Source organism: Onthophagus taurus, chromosome 1 (assembly GCF_036711975.1).
Source record: "Onthophagus taurus isolate NC chromosome 1, IU_Otau_3.0, whole genome shotgun sequence".
NCBI classification, from domain to species: domain Eukaryota; kingdom Metazoa; phylum Arthropoda; class Insecta; order Coleoptera; family Scarabaeidae; genus Onthophagus; species Onthophagus taurus.
Genome location: NC_091966.1, coordinates 44,160,811 through 44,174,747, shown reverse-complemented (window position 1 = coordinate 44,174,747; position 13,937 = coordinate 44,160,811). Strand labels below are relative to the sequence as shown.

The 13,937-nt window shown below is 31.3% G+C and overlaps 1 protein-coding gene across 1 annotated transcript; it reads left to right on the top strand.

The window, feature by feature from the left end:
- The first annotated feature begins 1,825 nt into the window (after window positions 1-1,825).
- LOC111416491 (UBA-like domain-containing protein 2-B) lies at window positions 1,826-13,867 on the top strand. The gene is made up of 3 exons (XM_023048530.2): window positions 1,826-2,092; window positions 2,538-2,609; window positions 11,198-13,867. The coding sequence occupies exons 1-3, from the start codon at window positions 1,982-1,984 to the stop codon at window positions 11,378-11,380; spliced, it is 366 nt and encodes a 121-aa protein (XP_022904298.1). The 5' UTR covers window positions 1,826-1,981; the 3' UTR covers window positions 11,381-13,867.
- Window positions 13,868-13,937: the final 70 nt, after the last annotated feature.

Here is a 13,937-nt window from a genome sequence, read left to right as displayed (position 1 = left end):
CGATAAAATGAAGTTCTTTAATTGCGTAGTGCAATGTTTAAGAAAGATGCTATGAAAATATATTTTCTAATATTTGTTCTTTTATGAATCAAACATCAGAATCTGAAGGCAAAAATACCAATGCTTTTGACATTTCAGCTCCTCACTCCCAGTCTTCTCAGGTCAGCCTTCACGTAATCGTGGCTTAAGCAAATGCTGGAGATTAAAACATGCTCTGTTTCCAGCTTAAATTTTCTCAGCGCTGCAACTTTGAAAAGGGTGCCCATTCCATATCGGCTTTCATATCTTAAGTCCCGTTCTTCTGGACCTAGCGCTTTTCCATTTCTTGGTTGACGATTGCTTCGTCTTCGAGACCATTTCTTAGTTTCACGACAAAAGAGTTCTATCTTCCACTAGCGGTTCCTCCACCCAAAGCTGTTCACTTGGTTGGAGTTGGATCATTTATTCCGATGTTTGCTCGCTCGGTCCTTACTTATGTTAGCGTTACCCGCATTTTACTACGAAGACTTGCAGGTTCGGATTTTTCATTCATTAGAATTAGGACCAACAGGCATTTCCTAATTCATTCACAGGTTTGTGTTGGCTCTAAGTGCGCTTTATGACGCCTTTAGTTTTACTGCTTAAAATTAGAAATCGTATTTTCACTGCTTAAGAATAGGTACCAAGCGGTATATTGAGCTGGATGCCGAAATGAATTACTTCTTGGTATAGAAAGAATAATTATATAACATAATGCTCAAATTAGGATGTAGACAACTGCGTGCGCAAGTGTTATTGGACTTTAAAGTAGACAGACCAATATATTGAAAAAAATATGCAAAAAGTGTTGATTAAATCTTTGGAGAAAAACCCCAAAGTATTCTAGAATGTTTAATAAAAAATTAAATTTGAATGAGTATATCTTTAACTTAATACTAAAACTTTCGTCTGCTGTGTTGCTCCTTCACTATTTAATACTCTCTCCGGAGGTAATATAGATCCTCGACGTTGTACGTCTATAAAAAGTAATAAAACTTGAATGTCAACTACTTCCTGTCTTACAGGAAACACAACGTACACGCATAATTTTAATGATCTTTTAGACTCGAATAAATAAGAATAGAAATAATAATGAATAAGAAAGAAAACGTAAGTAAATAAATCGTTAAGAACACCATCAATCAATCAAAAACTAAAAATAGAAGGGAAAAGAAAAAATATCCGATACTATGTCTGGTGCATAGTAAGAGGAGGAACAAAAATTTTATGAATGACGTGCGTACGCGTTTCAATTTCATTGACTGATTTTACACATTCATTACATCTATTTTTAAGAAAGTATAATTACATCCAGTAATTAATGCAAAACAAAAAAAGAACACGAAAAATTAATTAAATTCAAGTAGGTCATAAAAAGAAAATAATAGAAACGGAAAAAAAGGCCGGTTATAACAAGGCGGCTTCGGCCAAAACAAACGCCGGTTACGAAGCCGACCGAGATTAGAATAGACCACGTTACGCAAGTGTATTGACCAACACGCTATTAGGCAATTGACCGGTGCAAGTATCTTTTTTATTGCTTAATAAAATATTAATCTAAAAAAATAAATAAATATAATAAAAATTTTGTAATGATGAAATTATCTTTAGATACAATACAAATTATTTTGTACAAAAACTTACGTTGAAAATCATACTATGTATTTGTAGTCTACCATTGGGAGATTTGACCCCCACCACAACGAAATCTCGTATCCGCTACTACGCTGACGTCATTCATGAGGAGGTTATGAGCGGAGGTGGGGAGTAAAGTGTGTGCAGTTTTCAAAACAAGTCCATCGTGAAACCGTCGTTGTATGTTGTTGTGGTGCCGACAACAGTGATATTGGACGTTCATCGTGACAGTGAGAAATTTATTTTTTCGTTTCTTAAGAAGCGTAGTGTCGTGCACGTAGTTGTGAAATTCATCAATTAAAAAAAATTATATATATCTATAAAAAAAATGGATACAGCGCTTCGGGAACAGGTCATGATCAATCAATTTGTTTTGGCCGCCGGATGTGCTCGAGAACAAGCTAAACAGCTGCTCCAAGCGGCCCATTGGCAGTTCGAGGTGCGTACAACACCGGTTTGTAAACAAACAACACAGTCACCGCCATCTCGTTGACACTAAAATGGCGTCGTCGTCACGTCGACGACGACTCATTTTGATGAAAACGACGACAACGCCGGATATCGAACGCGACATTTTTTTGGTCAAGGGCTTCAAGGTCACGTGTTTGACGGAGATTGTGTCTATAAACAAATCTAGATCCCAATGGGGCTCCGCCATCTTGATTTTTTTGTTGTTTTCTTATGAATTCAAAACAAAAATAGAGAAGGACAACAAATGGAGAAACGATACCGACTTTATCGATCCGCTCAGAATTTTTTTTATATATTTACGTGTTATTGACACTTGTTAGATGTAAAATAAGACGTGGAAAAATTTGGGAACCGTGAAACCATGTGACCTTGTTTATTTTTAATCGAAATTAATGTTTACTATTTCTTTTTAGACCGCTCTTAGTATATTTTTTCAAGAAGCTCCAGTACCGGCCTATTCATCAGCTTCCGCACATTTCGGACAGGTATGTATTAAAATAATCAATGGGTTGTAATAATTTTATAAGTTAAGAGAACCACTTTTTATAATCTTCACCATTATAACTTATGTAACATTTTCTTAAGTGTTGATTTTCATTATTTTTGCTGATTTAATATGTTTGCATATGAAGGGTTTTGATATTCTAAATGTATTAATTGGTAAGTATATTTACTCATTTATACTAAAAATGTAGCTATTTCATCTTTTCAGTGAGTTGTCATCTAGCATATTCATAATTTTAATAAAGTTTTAGTTTTAAGTCCAATTTTCGCGTGTAACTTGCAAAAATAGAAAAAATAGACCGATTAAGTATGATCGTGCTTTTGCTAGGAACCATAAACTGTTTTCTTCAAGAGCTTCCTCGATTAACTGTTTTTTTTGACTCTTTACACATTTTGTCAGATATATTTCCCAGATAGGCTTCATAAATATAATTGTTAGTGACAGATGTAATAAGGTTCAACACACTGCAAACTTTCTCAAACGCACCTTTGTCTTTACAAATTAACCTAATAATAAGATCATAAAATATACATAAAGTAGATGATTCCCAATGAACATATACTGTGAAGTAAGCGAGACTGGATGTCTGAGAATACGTGGCATCTAATTAGACACAGAGCGAAAAAGTGTGTGAAGTCATAAGAAGTGGATAGACGAACAAGATCATAGAACGGACGTTGCTGCAGCAATAGTTGATAGCAAAGAACTTATAATAATCTTACCGTCATCATATCTAAAATATGATGACTACCGACTTGCCTTCCGGCATGCGGCTTTCTTCGTCCTCTTCTCAAGAAGAGCAGCTCAAGAGTTTCCATAACAACCACAAAAAGCGGCGGTATGATTACATGTGATTGAACCCTAATGCGTGATCTCGCGAAATGACCACTTCGCTTATTTTTTTGTAATAAACGCAATTTGGCAGATAAAGAAAGTAAGCCTTCAATTATTGGTATGAATGTGAAGGAACGAGATGCTGTTGTCAGAAAGCTTGTTGCACACGGGTACTTTCGTGAGTTAAGTGTTAAAAAGAAGTTCCTGATCAAGTTTGCAATACCATTTCTCTAAAATCTTTCTATTAACTTCTTCTATTCTATGAGGATCATTTCTTGTGGTGCAATTACTGCAATTAACACCAGCACCATTACTTCATGGCATCAGTGTTCGCTGGGCTACTTGATCCATCCAGCTCCAAACCGAGGGCGGTTCTTATTCATTCTTGATTATTTCGTCTGTGCTAACGTTGAATAATAATAATAAATGTCTTCTTATTCGATACTTGTTCTGTTTTCTGAAATATGTAGTTGTTCGAAGTGTTTTCCCCATTCTTTTGCGAATGTTAAACAAAACAACATATATAACAAAAACAAAACAATATATAGGCCTGTATACATATATAAATGATGTATCAAATTAATGTTGAATTTGATTGAAAAAATAAATTTCCCATTAATAAATTTAATCCTAAAACGAATAACTGTTGTTCGTAAAAAAGTGAATCATCATTGTGTGTTCATAGTCATGATGAGTTCTGAAAAACGCGGCTGTTTGTTTTTGTAGTGAGAGGGAAAGAGGATGATAGGATAGAAAGGGACTTTGCTTATAAATACCATAAAAATCCCACGCATTCTACTTGTTATATTATTGCGTACCCACAATGTTTACAAACAATTATCATCGTTTTGATCGGAACGGTGTTTAACGGGGTACACGCAAAAAATAATATCAATAATTCATCCTCTTTGTGTTTGAACGTGTTGTTTTATCGAAATTCTTATCTTAATCAACCTTTGTCTGTTTAGTTTATATGTTCTATTAACTTATTATTCTACATTTATATTTTTTTTCTTGTATTGTATTTTAACACATACCAAGTATTTAAAGAGAAATTACTGTAATTTTTATTGAATATTTTAAAATTTTCAAAATAACCAACTAAGACAAATTTCGAATTCAAAAGACGATTAAACCATTCATCTTCTTTGACACTAGTAATAAACTAAGATATATTTTCATTAATATCTTGAAGAGGAATCGAATTTAGTTGTGATTGTAAATCAACAACGTCTCTAAATACATCTTTAAAATACAAACGAACATTTTTGTTCTCTTTAGATCTGCCAATGCTGTAATATTTTCTAATCTAATACTTGATTACTATCAAAAGACGAATCACTTTGTAACGGTTCATAAGATGGTGTATTTATTAATTTTAATTTCTTTTCTTTCTTAGTAGCTTATAGCATACTCTTTATCTTCATCTTTTTCATATGGCGCTACAACCCAAACTAAGCTTGGCCTTCTTTATTTTCTGCCTCCAAATTCAACATGTTAAAGAGATAATAACCGAGGCGCTACAATCTGAACAATTAAAGAGATAGTAACTGAGGTGCCGCCGTCAACTCCATCATAGAAATAATAGCCAACGTCGCTTGTTGCCAAGACATTACAGTATAGATCGTTATAGTGATAGTAATTAAGTTAAAGAGATAATAGTCGACGTCATTTGCGGCCGAGGCTCTACAACTTATATTGTTAACCCTTTGTGTCCCAAGAAGTCAAAAATTTTGAAAGTTTGTGAAAAAAATATTGATATAAAACTTACATTTTCGTATATCCTAAAAGTGTTAAAAAAGATGCTACATTAAAAATTCCTGGAAGCCGTATTTATTGAAATTAAGGAATGAGACTTATTCTAAATTAAAGCTCAAAGTTTTCTCTTTAAAATGATGTATAATAATTGTTGGGTTGGATTGGAAAAATATTGAGAAAAAAAATGTTGAAATTAAACTTACATTTTGATATAACCTAAAAATGTCAAAAAAGATGCTAATTTAAAAATTCCTGGAAGTCGTATTTATTGAAATTAAGGAATGAGACTTACTCTAAATTAAAGCTCAAAGCTTTCTCTTTAAAATGATGTATAATAATTGTTGGGTTGGATTGGAAAAATATTAAGAAAAGAAATGTTGAAATAAAACTTACATTTTCGTATAACCTAAAAGTCTCAAAAAATATGCTAATTTAAAAATTCCTGGAAGTCGTATTTATTGCAATTAATTAATGAGACTTGTTCTAAATTAAAGCTCAAAGCTTTCTCTTTAAAATGATATATAATAATTGTTGGGTTGGATTGGAAAAATATTGAGAAAAAAAATGTTGAAACAAAACTTACATTTTCGTATAAACCAAAAGTGTCAAAAAAGATGCTAATTTAAAAATTCCTGGAAGCCGTATTTATTCAAATTAAGGAATGAGAGTTGTTCTAAATTAAAGTTCAAAGCTCTCTCTTTAAAATGATGTATAATACTTGTTGGGTTGGATTGGAAAAATATTGAGAAAAAAAATGTTGAAACAAAACTTACATTTTCGTATAAACTAAAAGTGTCAAAAAAGATGCTAATTTAAAAATTCCTGGAAGCCGTATTTATTCAAATTAAGGAATGAGAGTTGTTCTAAATTAAAGTTCAAAGCTCTCTCTTTAAAATGATGTATAATACTTGTTGGGTTGGATTGGAAAAATATTGAGAAAAAAAATGTTGAAACAAAACTTACATTTTCGTATAAACCAAAAGTGTCAAAAAAGATGCTAATTTAAAAATTCCTGGAAGCCGTATTTATTCAAATTAAGGAATGAGAGTTGTTCTAAATTAAAGTTCAAAGCTCTCTCTTTAAAATGATGTATAATACTTGTTGGGTTGGATTGGAAAAATATTGAGAAAAAAAATGTTGAAACAAAACTTACATTTTCGTATAAACTAAAAGTGTCAAAAAAGATGCTAATTTAAAAATTCCTGGAAGCCGTATTTATTCAAATTAAGGAATGAGAGTTGTTCTAAATTAAAGTTCAAAGCTCTCTCTTTAAAATGATGTATAATACTTGTTGGGTTGGATTGGAAAAATATTGAGAAAAAAAATGTTGAAACAAAACTTACATTTTCGTATAAACCAAAAGTGTCAAAAAAGATGCTAATTTAAAAATTCCTGGAAGCCGTATTTATTCAAATTAAGGAATGAGAGTTGTTCTAAATTAAAGTTCAAAGCTCTCTCTTTAAAATGATGTATAATACTTGTTGGGTTGGATTGGAAAAATATTGAGAAAAAAAATGTTGAAACAAAACTTACATTTTCGTATAAACTAAAAGTGTCAAAAAAGATGCTAATTTAAAAATTCCTGGAAGTCGTATTTATTGAAATTAAGGAATGAGACTTGTTCTAAATTAAAGCTCAAAGCTTTCTCTTTAAAATGATGTATAATAATTGTTGGGTTGGATTGGAAAAATATTGAGAAAAAAAGGTTGCAATAAAACTTATATTTTCGTATAAACTTAGTAGAAAGTACCGATAGTTCTAAATGCGCCGAATAGATGACTACAGTTTAAAATGAGTGTTTAAAACTACCGGTACTTTAAAGTACCGCCGGGACACAAAGGGTTAAAGAGATAGATAGTCACCGATGCGCCACAGTTAACTCTGCTATTGAGGATTGTCTCCTAATACGTCTCCGTCACCCCTTTTTTACTCTTGTTACTCTCCAGGCCGATACGTTTTGCATACAGTTTTAAGCTTATGATATTAACGTCAGCCAGATTGTTTTAACCCTTGTTTCAAACCTTTCGAGATATTAAACACATTTGTTAGTTAGTTTTGGATTCGCATTGTTGCTTTTATCCCATGTTTTTCGTTGTATTTGTTTTATTATAAAAAGGTGATCCATCGTGAATCATGATTGAACCTGTCACGTCTGAATCCTGTTTGATACTCGCCAATTATATATTCTACCAGATGTTGTAAGCGTTGGTTAATCATGTATGTGAATATTTTGTATGCTGCCCTTTTATAAGGGATTCTGCGAGAAGTTCTTTTCTCTTTATCACTTACATTAGTTTTTTTATCCACTTATCTAAGTGGCCAGATCAATCCGGATCTCTTTGGCACTCTAAATAGGTTCTGTTTATATTTATTCATTTTCAATATTTCAAAGACATACGTTTATGCAATATCGAAAAACTTATGATCCAAATGGCTCCGATGTTTCTCACTGACAACGAATAGCTTCCAATAACTAACAGTGACCCACCAACTACTTCTAATACCTTTCGATTTTAATAGTGTCTAGTTGCTTTTAATTTTTAATGCATGATAATAGCATTTCCAAATAACTCTCTGACACTGATTTAGTATTAATAAAAAAATAGATGACATTCATATCTTAAGTGTTAAGAGTGGAAATTGCACAACGAATGTATATAAATGCGATCAGATACCGTGACATAGAAAGGGAATGGCCTCTCTTTTACTACGGCCGACATTAACTTTTAAAGAGTTCACCCGTATCCTGGAAGGTTCGTTGAACATTTACTCCGAATAAAAAATAATACAAACACTGATTTCTCCCTTTTGTGTTACTTATCGTTTTAAAACAACAATAACAACCGTACAAAACAAAGCAACGTCATAGGTTTTTTAGAAAGTTTAACACGATTAAATAATTATCTTAATAAGTTAACAAAAAAAAAAAAAGAAAAAAGAAAGTACACAAAACAATTAGATTGTTTAAATGGAAATTTAAAGTCTAAATATAATTTCTTAGAACTTTTAACAATTAATTAAAAAGAAATGTTTATGAAAGAAATGTAATTTAAAAATGTCAAGGTTAAATCAATATTTCTTATAACTCTACACCTCGACTATTATTGGATTCTAATGCATTATGAATTTAGTTCGTTTATGCGAGGACTCGCTTACAAATTACCATTTAAAATAAAACTCTATGACCCAAAGTTACATTTGATACACGAGATAAATAAAATTTAAAACAAATGTATCACGTGACATTTCGTAAAAATTACGTCAGCTATTTAAAAAAAACTATGTATAACGTTTAAAGTTCGTTGGCCGATTTCTCACTCGATTCTACATCAATAAAAATAAATTATTAAATTTGTTATCTTAAAAACTTTATCTTAATTTTTTTGTTATTTCGTAACTAAATTTATTTTGAAGCGATCGTTTTTCTCAACTGAGTTAACGACAAGGTGTTTTTGTTTGAAAAATTCCACGTGCGAGATTTTCTTAATAACATTTAGACGTAAAAGAGTTTTTCGTTGATTTACTTAACACTTTTATTACGAGAACGTTTCAAAGTTCTAACGCACCTCCAAATGTTTGGCACGGGAGTTTTACGTCATACCACGCGTATTTTTTGGTTTAAATATTTGATTAACCACTAAAAAAAATAAAAATAAAATGCGTGATGAAAAAGATTAAAGTTGACCCAAAAAAATAAAACGTCGTTAATAAATCGAGAAAACACAATAACGGCACCACAACTTGTAGTAGCTCGTATACGTATGATTTTTGTTGGTTTATTCTTTTTTGTTGGGGGACAAATGCCCCCTCTATAAATCCATACGATTTATATTTCCCGTTCAATGTGTTTGTATTAAATGAATGAGTCACAAATCATTTGTGGAAAATATATTCAATGGAATTAAAAGTTAAAATTTATTATTTGAATCGTTTGTTTACTGTTAAATAAACAGATTAAAAATTAAATCTTTAGAATAACTTCACAAAAGAAATATAATTAACATAAATAACCTAATGAATTTTTTACATAACTAGTAAGTATATAAAGAACTGTAACTTCGTTCAACCCCCTTTCCAACTTTAACTAGAACAGAATATCTGATGGAGATCGGTGCGAATTATACATGGCCATAATGGGGCCGTTAAATTTTTTTTTATTGGCTTATTCGATAGATTAGCAAAATTGAAGACTTCCATAATTTTTTATTGGGCTTTAATTTTTCAAAGAAAAATGAAAATTTGAAAACACTTTGGAGACATCACCGTCGCACGCGGTTGGTTGAAATAAAAATCAATAAAAGGTGCATGAGCGAGATGCTACGAGAATCTTATGCGCTAGAAGAAGAGATCCGAACAATGCACGTTTGTGTCTTCTTGATCTTACGCGAAAAGTTCATAAACGTCACCAAAGTTTTATAGAGGGTATTTTGAATTTTAATATTAACTATTGCAAGAATTAAACAATTTTAGGATCTCAAAATGTTACCAATCCTTCTATTTTTACATAGTTTATTGATTTTTTGAAAGACGGTCTTTCTTTGTTGTTGGAAGTAACAAATGTTGGAACCAGAGTCTTTGTTATGTGACTATGTGTGTAAGAAAGGCGAAAGTGGTAATTCTATGGGGATTACCTTGCATTGAATACTGGAACTCTGTCTGAGATATACCTTATATTGCATACCAGTGATTTTTCAAAATCAGTGCACGGCAAGAAATAAATGTTACAAAATTAGGCCAACGACCTGTTGAATTGACCATTGGGTTAAGTCGACAGTTCAAGTATTTGACAAGTACATAGAACATCCGGCTTATAAGACTTTGTAATATTTATCGATCTCAAACTGATTCATTCACGTTGAGACAGAAATTTGGTAAGAGGTTACCGATTTTCAACTGATCTTACCACATAGGAAAGAACGATATCTTGGCTAACACACGTCCAGATTGAAGCTATAGATATAGCAATATTATAACCAGCTTTTGAGGCATTGCCTCGTATCTGTTCAAAAGATGAACTACTTCGATTCCACAAGCTAAATTCGGTATTTAATTTATGTTTAAGATAGTTACCACTTAGAGATAAACTTTTCGGCTTTGATATATAAACAAACTATAATTATTTTTTAATGTTTTGTCTTTAACAAAGATATTTTTGGAGATTACGTTATTAATAAATATTTTTTATTACGATTCTTAATCAAAACCATAAATTAAAAATAACTTGTATTATTTTTGGAGTATATTTACATTTATATTCTTATAAATATCGTTTATTATCAATTGGAATTTTTTAATCAATGAATTTTTTTCAACGCTTTTCTAAATTTATTCTCTTGAAAAAGAAACTAATAAGGTGACTTTCTTAGACGTGATGGCTCCAAAACAGACGTGCTGTATTTACGGACAACTGGTTTCAAAGTCTCTGCTTAGGTGTGTGTAGGTATTTGTGTATGTGTCTTGGGATGGTCGCAGCACACGGAAACAGTCCGTCGAACGAAAATAAATACACGACCGTGTTGCGAAATCAGACTGAGGACATCTCGAATTCCAGGAAGAAAATCTTCGACAAAACATCAACTCCATTTTATAATTTACTTTTTTTTGAATAAATAAATTTATTTTCAATTCTCATTAAATTATAATATATGTATGTGTTCATAAATAGTTTTGATTCTCACTGTATATACTTAGATTATTGTTTTAATTAAAATGTACAGTGTGTAACAAAAGCGATTAGAAATGCTTATACATGTGACGTTGACGTAGAGTCTGGGAATGCTTGCCGCCAGAAAGCCAAAACAAAAATAATCCAAAGTCGACGCCGAAAGCATTCAGATACATCCGCCATGCCAAGAGTTAATTTTGGTAACTCGATCCCGTTATCTACGTCATCTCAAGATTAATTCAATTATTGTTTTTAAACTTCACTATATTATTTTATGATTTTAATATTGATAATGTTTTTTATTATTTTAGGTTATGACGCCGTGCAACACACCTGCAACCCCACCAAATTTTCCCGATACGCTACTGGCGTTCTCAAAAATGAGCGCCGGTAGCGGAAGTAGTCCATCACCGACGGTGGTGGTGCCTCCAATCGCAACGGATGCGACCAGGTACCACCAGCAACAACAAGCGCAGCCGCAGCAACAACGATAAGATAGAGTGTGAGGTTATCGCGATTATTAATAATAATAATAATTAATAACGATGATGATGAGTGACTGTTTTATCAAATTCATAAGTTTTGTTTCTAATTGTAATAATAAACGGAGATCGGATCAAGTCCCAAAGTTCGATTTCCGTAACCTGACGAAAAGATAAAGAAAGAGGGGCGCGTTTCTACTAAACTGTTATTAAAACAAAAAAAATTAGAGTATATATCCGCGCAGGTTGTCCACAACACTTAAAAATATACGTATGGTTGGTACGGGATTTTTTTGTCAATCTTTAATAATAAGTGGAAACAAAAGAATGTGAAATTGCTTTTGATTTTTATACAGTTTTTTTATATTTGCAGACACAATTAATGTAATTTTAATTTCATTTGACAAGTATGATTATTAAGTTTTTTTATAAGAATCGGGTTTTATTTTTTTTAATTTTTAGTAATTGTATAAACTGCCACATCGTGCCATAAATTTCATTATTAGTTAAAAAAATCGGATAACTAAAAATAGTTATGAAATGTTATTAATTTCGAGTCACTTTGGTTGTGAATTGAACAATAAATAAATTTTAAAAAAATTTGCGAAATTATACATACATATAATTTATATCATATACATATACAGAAATTAACACTTCGATGAGCACAATGTCTCTATCAAAAAGATGGAAATGATTCAACATTAATTTAGCAGGAGATATTATCTCATTCATACATCTACCTGCTATAGATTTGTCTTCTCATTTGTAAAAGTATATTTGCCGGGAATGTAGTCAATGAGTACTGATATTGTAACAACAGAACTTTTTATGTGGTGATCTAGTTCTGTTGATAGTTTTCTTATCACTTTGATGTCATCATAACATCTTATCATACTTTATAGTGTATTACGTTGTCATGAACTACGACTTTCAAAATGATAGTGAAGATTAATGATTAAATTTAGTAAATATTTATCATGTTATACAAAATTTTATATGCAAAGATGGGAAAACATTTTCTAACTAAGTTAACCCAGCAGAATCCTAGATTTTCTCTTAGTTCGCAAAGGTCGCTTGCGATCGAGGCATTGTACAGTGTATTAATTAATTATTGTACCCGACGTCATCATTGCAAGTATGTAACTAATATCACAGTATTGATATTGCAATACGCGATTTGCGTATGATGCGTATTGCACTGTAATATTGGTTGCATACTTGCAATGATGACGTCGGCTACGATGATTAATTAACACTCTGCATTAGCAGCCCCTAGGCCGCGAGCGAAGAAGAAAAGAAGTAAGCAAGCCTATTATCGACGTTATAACGTATCGATTACCTTTAGGTGAATATGGTATTAATGAAAAAAGCGTTTCGGTCATAAACGATCTTGGCTTAATAAAGTGTAATGCTATCTACTTACTTCATTTTAAATGTGTTAAGTATACTTTATTTGATATGGTAGTAATTATAGAGTCTCGGCTTTATTGGTTAAAATCATACCATTCCACTATAATCAGGCAAAATCAAAGACTCTGCAATTAATACCGAATCGAACTAAATTTGGCAAACATGCTACAGCGCCTCGACCTCAACCGGCCTCGGCTAAACTCAAAAGAAAGAATGAACGATTGTACTCGACTAAGGCGAGGTCGGAAGCGGGCTTAGTTGAATTCAGTAAAGAGAACGCAAAATTCGGTTGGCAAAGGTAAGATCTATTTTAATCTATTATCACTACTTAATCCAGTTTAATTTTTTTACAATTAACTAATTACAAAGACCCCAAAAAGAAATAAATAACGTTTCATAATGTAAATAAAGTAATCGCGATTTCGATGAAAACCTTCCATTGGTCTTTATCTAATTGATAAGAACAGGACTTTATCGTTTGTTTATTTAAAACGAAATAAAAAAAATTAAACTTATAACTTGAGATATATAAATGAGTTATTTTGATTTTAAAAAGCTGTATACAAATCAAATAAAAAAGTTGATTTAATATTGATGGTTTTTATCATCAATTTAGGATGATTTTCGTTCCTTCATCCTCAAAAAATAGGTGTCAATTAAGAACCAGACATTGTTATCTACTTGGAACTAACGATAATAATTGTAAATAAAGATTAAAAACCTAATTTTTAAGGTATATGTGTATGCTAGGTGCTAACAACCACCGAAAATTTAAAAGAAAAAAGGATGTGAAACGGTGGATTTTTTGTTCAATTTTTCTTTCTGTTTTATTATTAATTAAGCGAATCGTTTTAGTTTATAACGTTTTTGACTCTTTTTTTTTTTAGATTGATTATATTGGTCAAAACGTTTGATATTCGTGTAAATATATTTTTTCTTAGTTGATATAAGAACGTTTTGTGCTGTTTTCACCTTTTGTTACAATTTTTTTTTGTTTATTTTTATTTTTTTTTGGCGACGAAGCCAAAACTTCCTAAATGTATAATATAGAAGAATATATCAATAAATTATACGATAATAAATCGATTTTTTTTTTAATTTTTATCCCGATTTTTTGTGAATCAAAATAGTTTAAAATGTAAATATTTGAATCTTT

Coding starts and splice junctions, on each gene's coding strand:
- LOC111416491 (XM_023048530.2), top strand. CDS start 1,982: ATGGATACAGCGCTTCGGGAACAGGTCATGATCAATCAATTTGTTTTG. Junction 2,093..2,537: donor CGGCCCATTGGCAGTTCGAG/GTGCGTACAACA, acceptor ATTTCTTTTTAG/ACCGCTCTTAGTATATTTTT. Junction 2,610..11,197: donor CTTCCGCACATTTCGGACAG/GTATGTATTAAA, acceptor TTATTATTTTAG/GTTATGACGCCGTGCAACAC.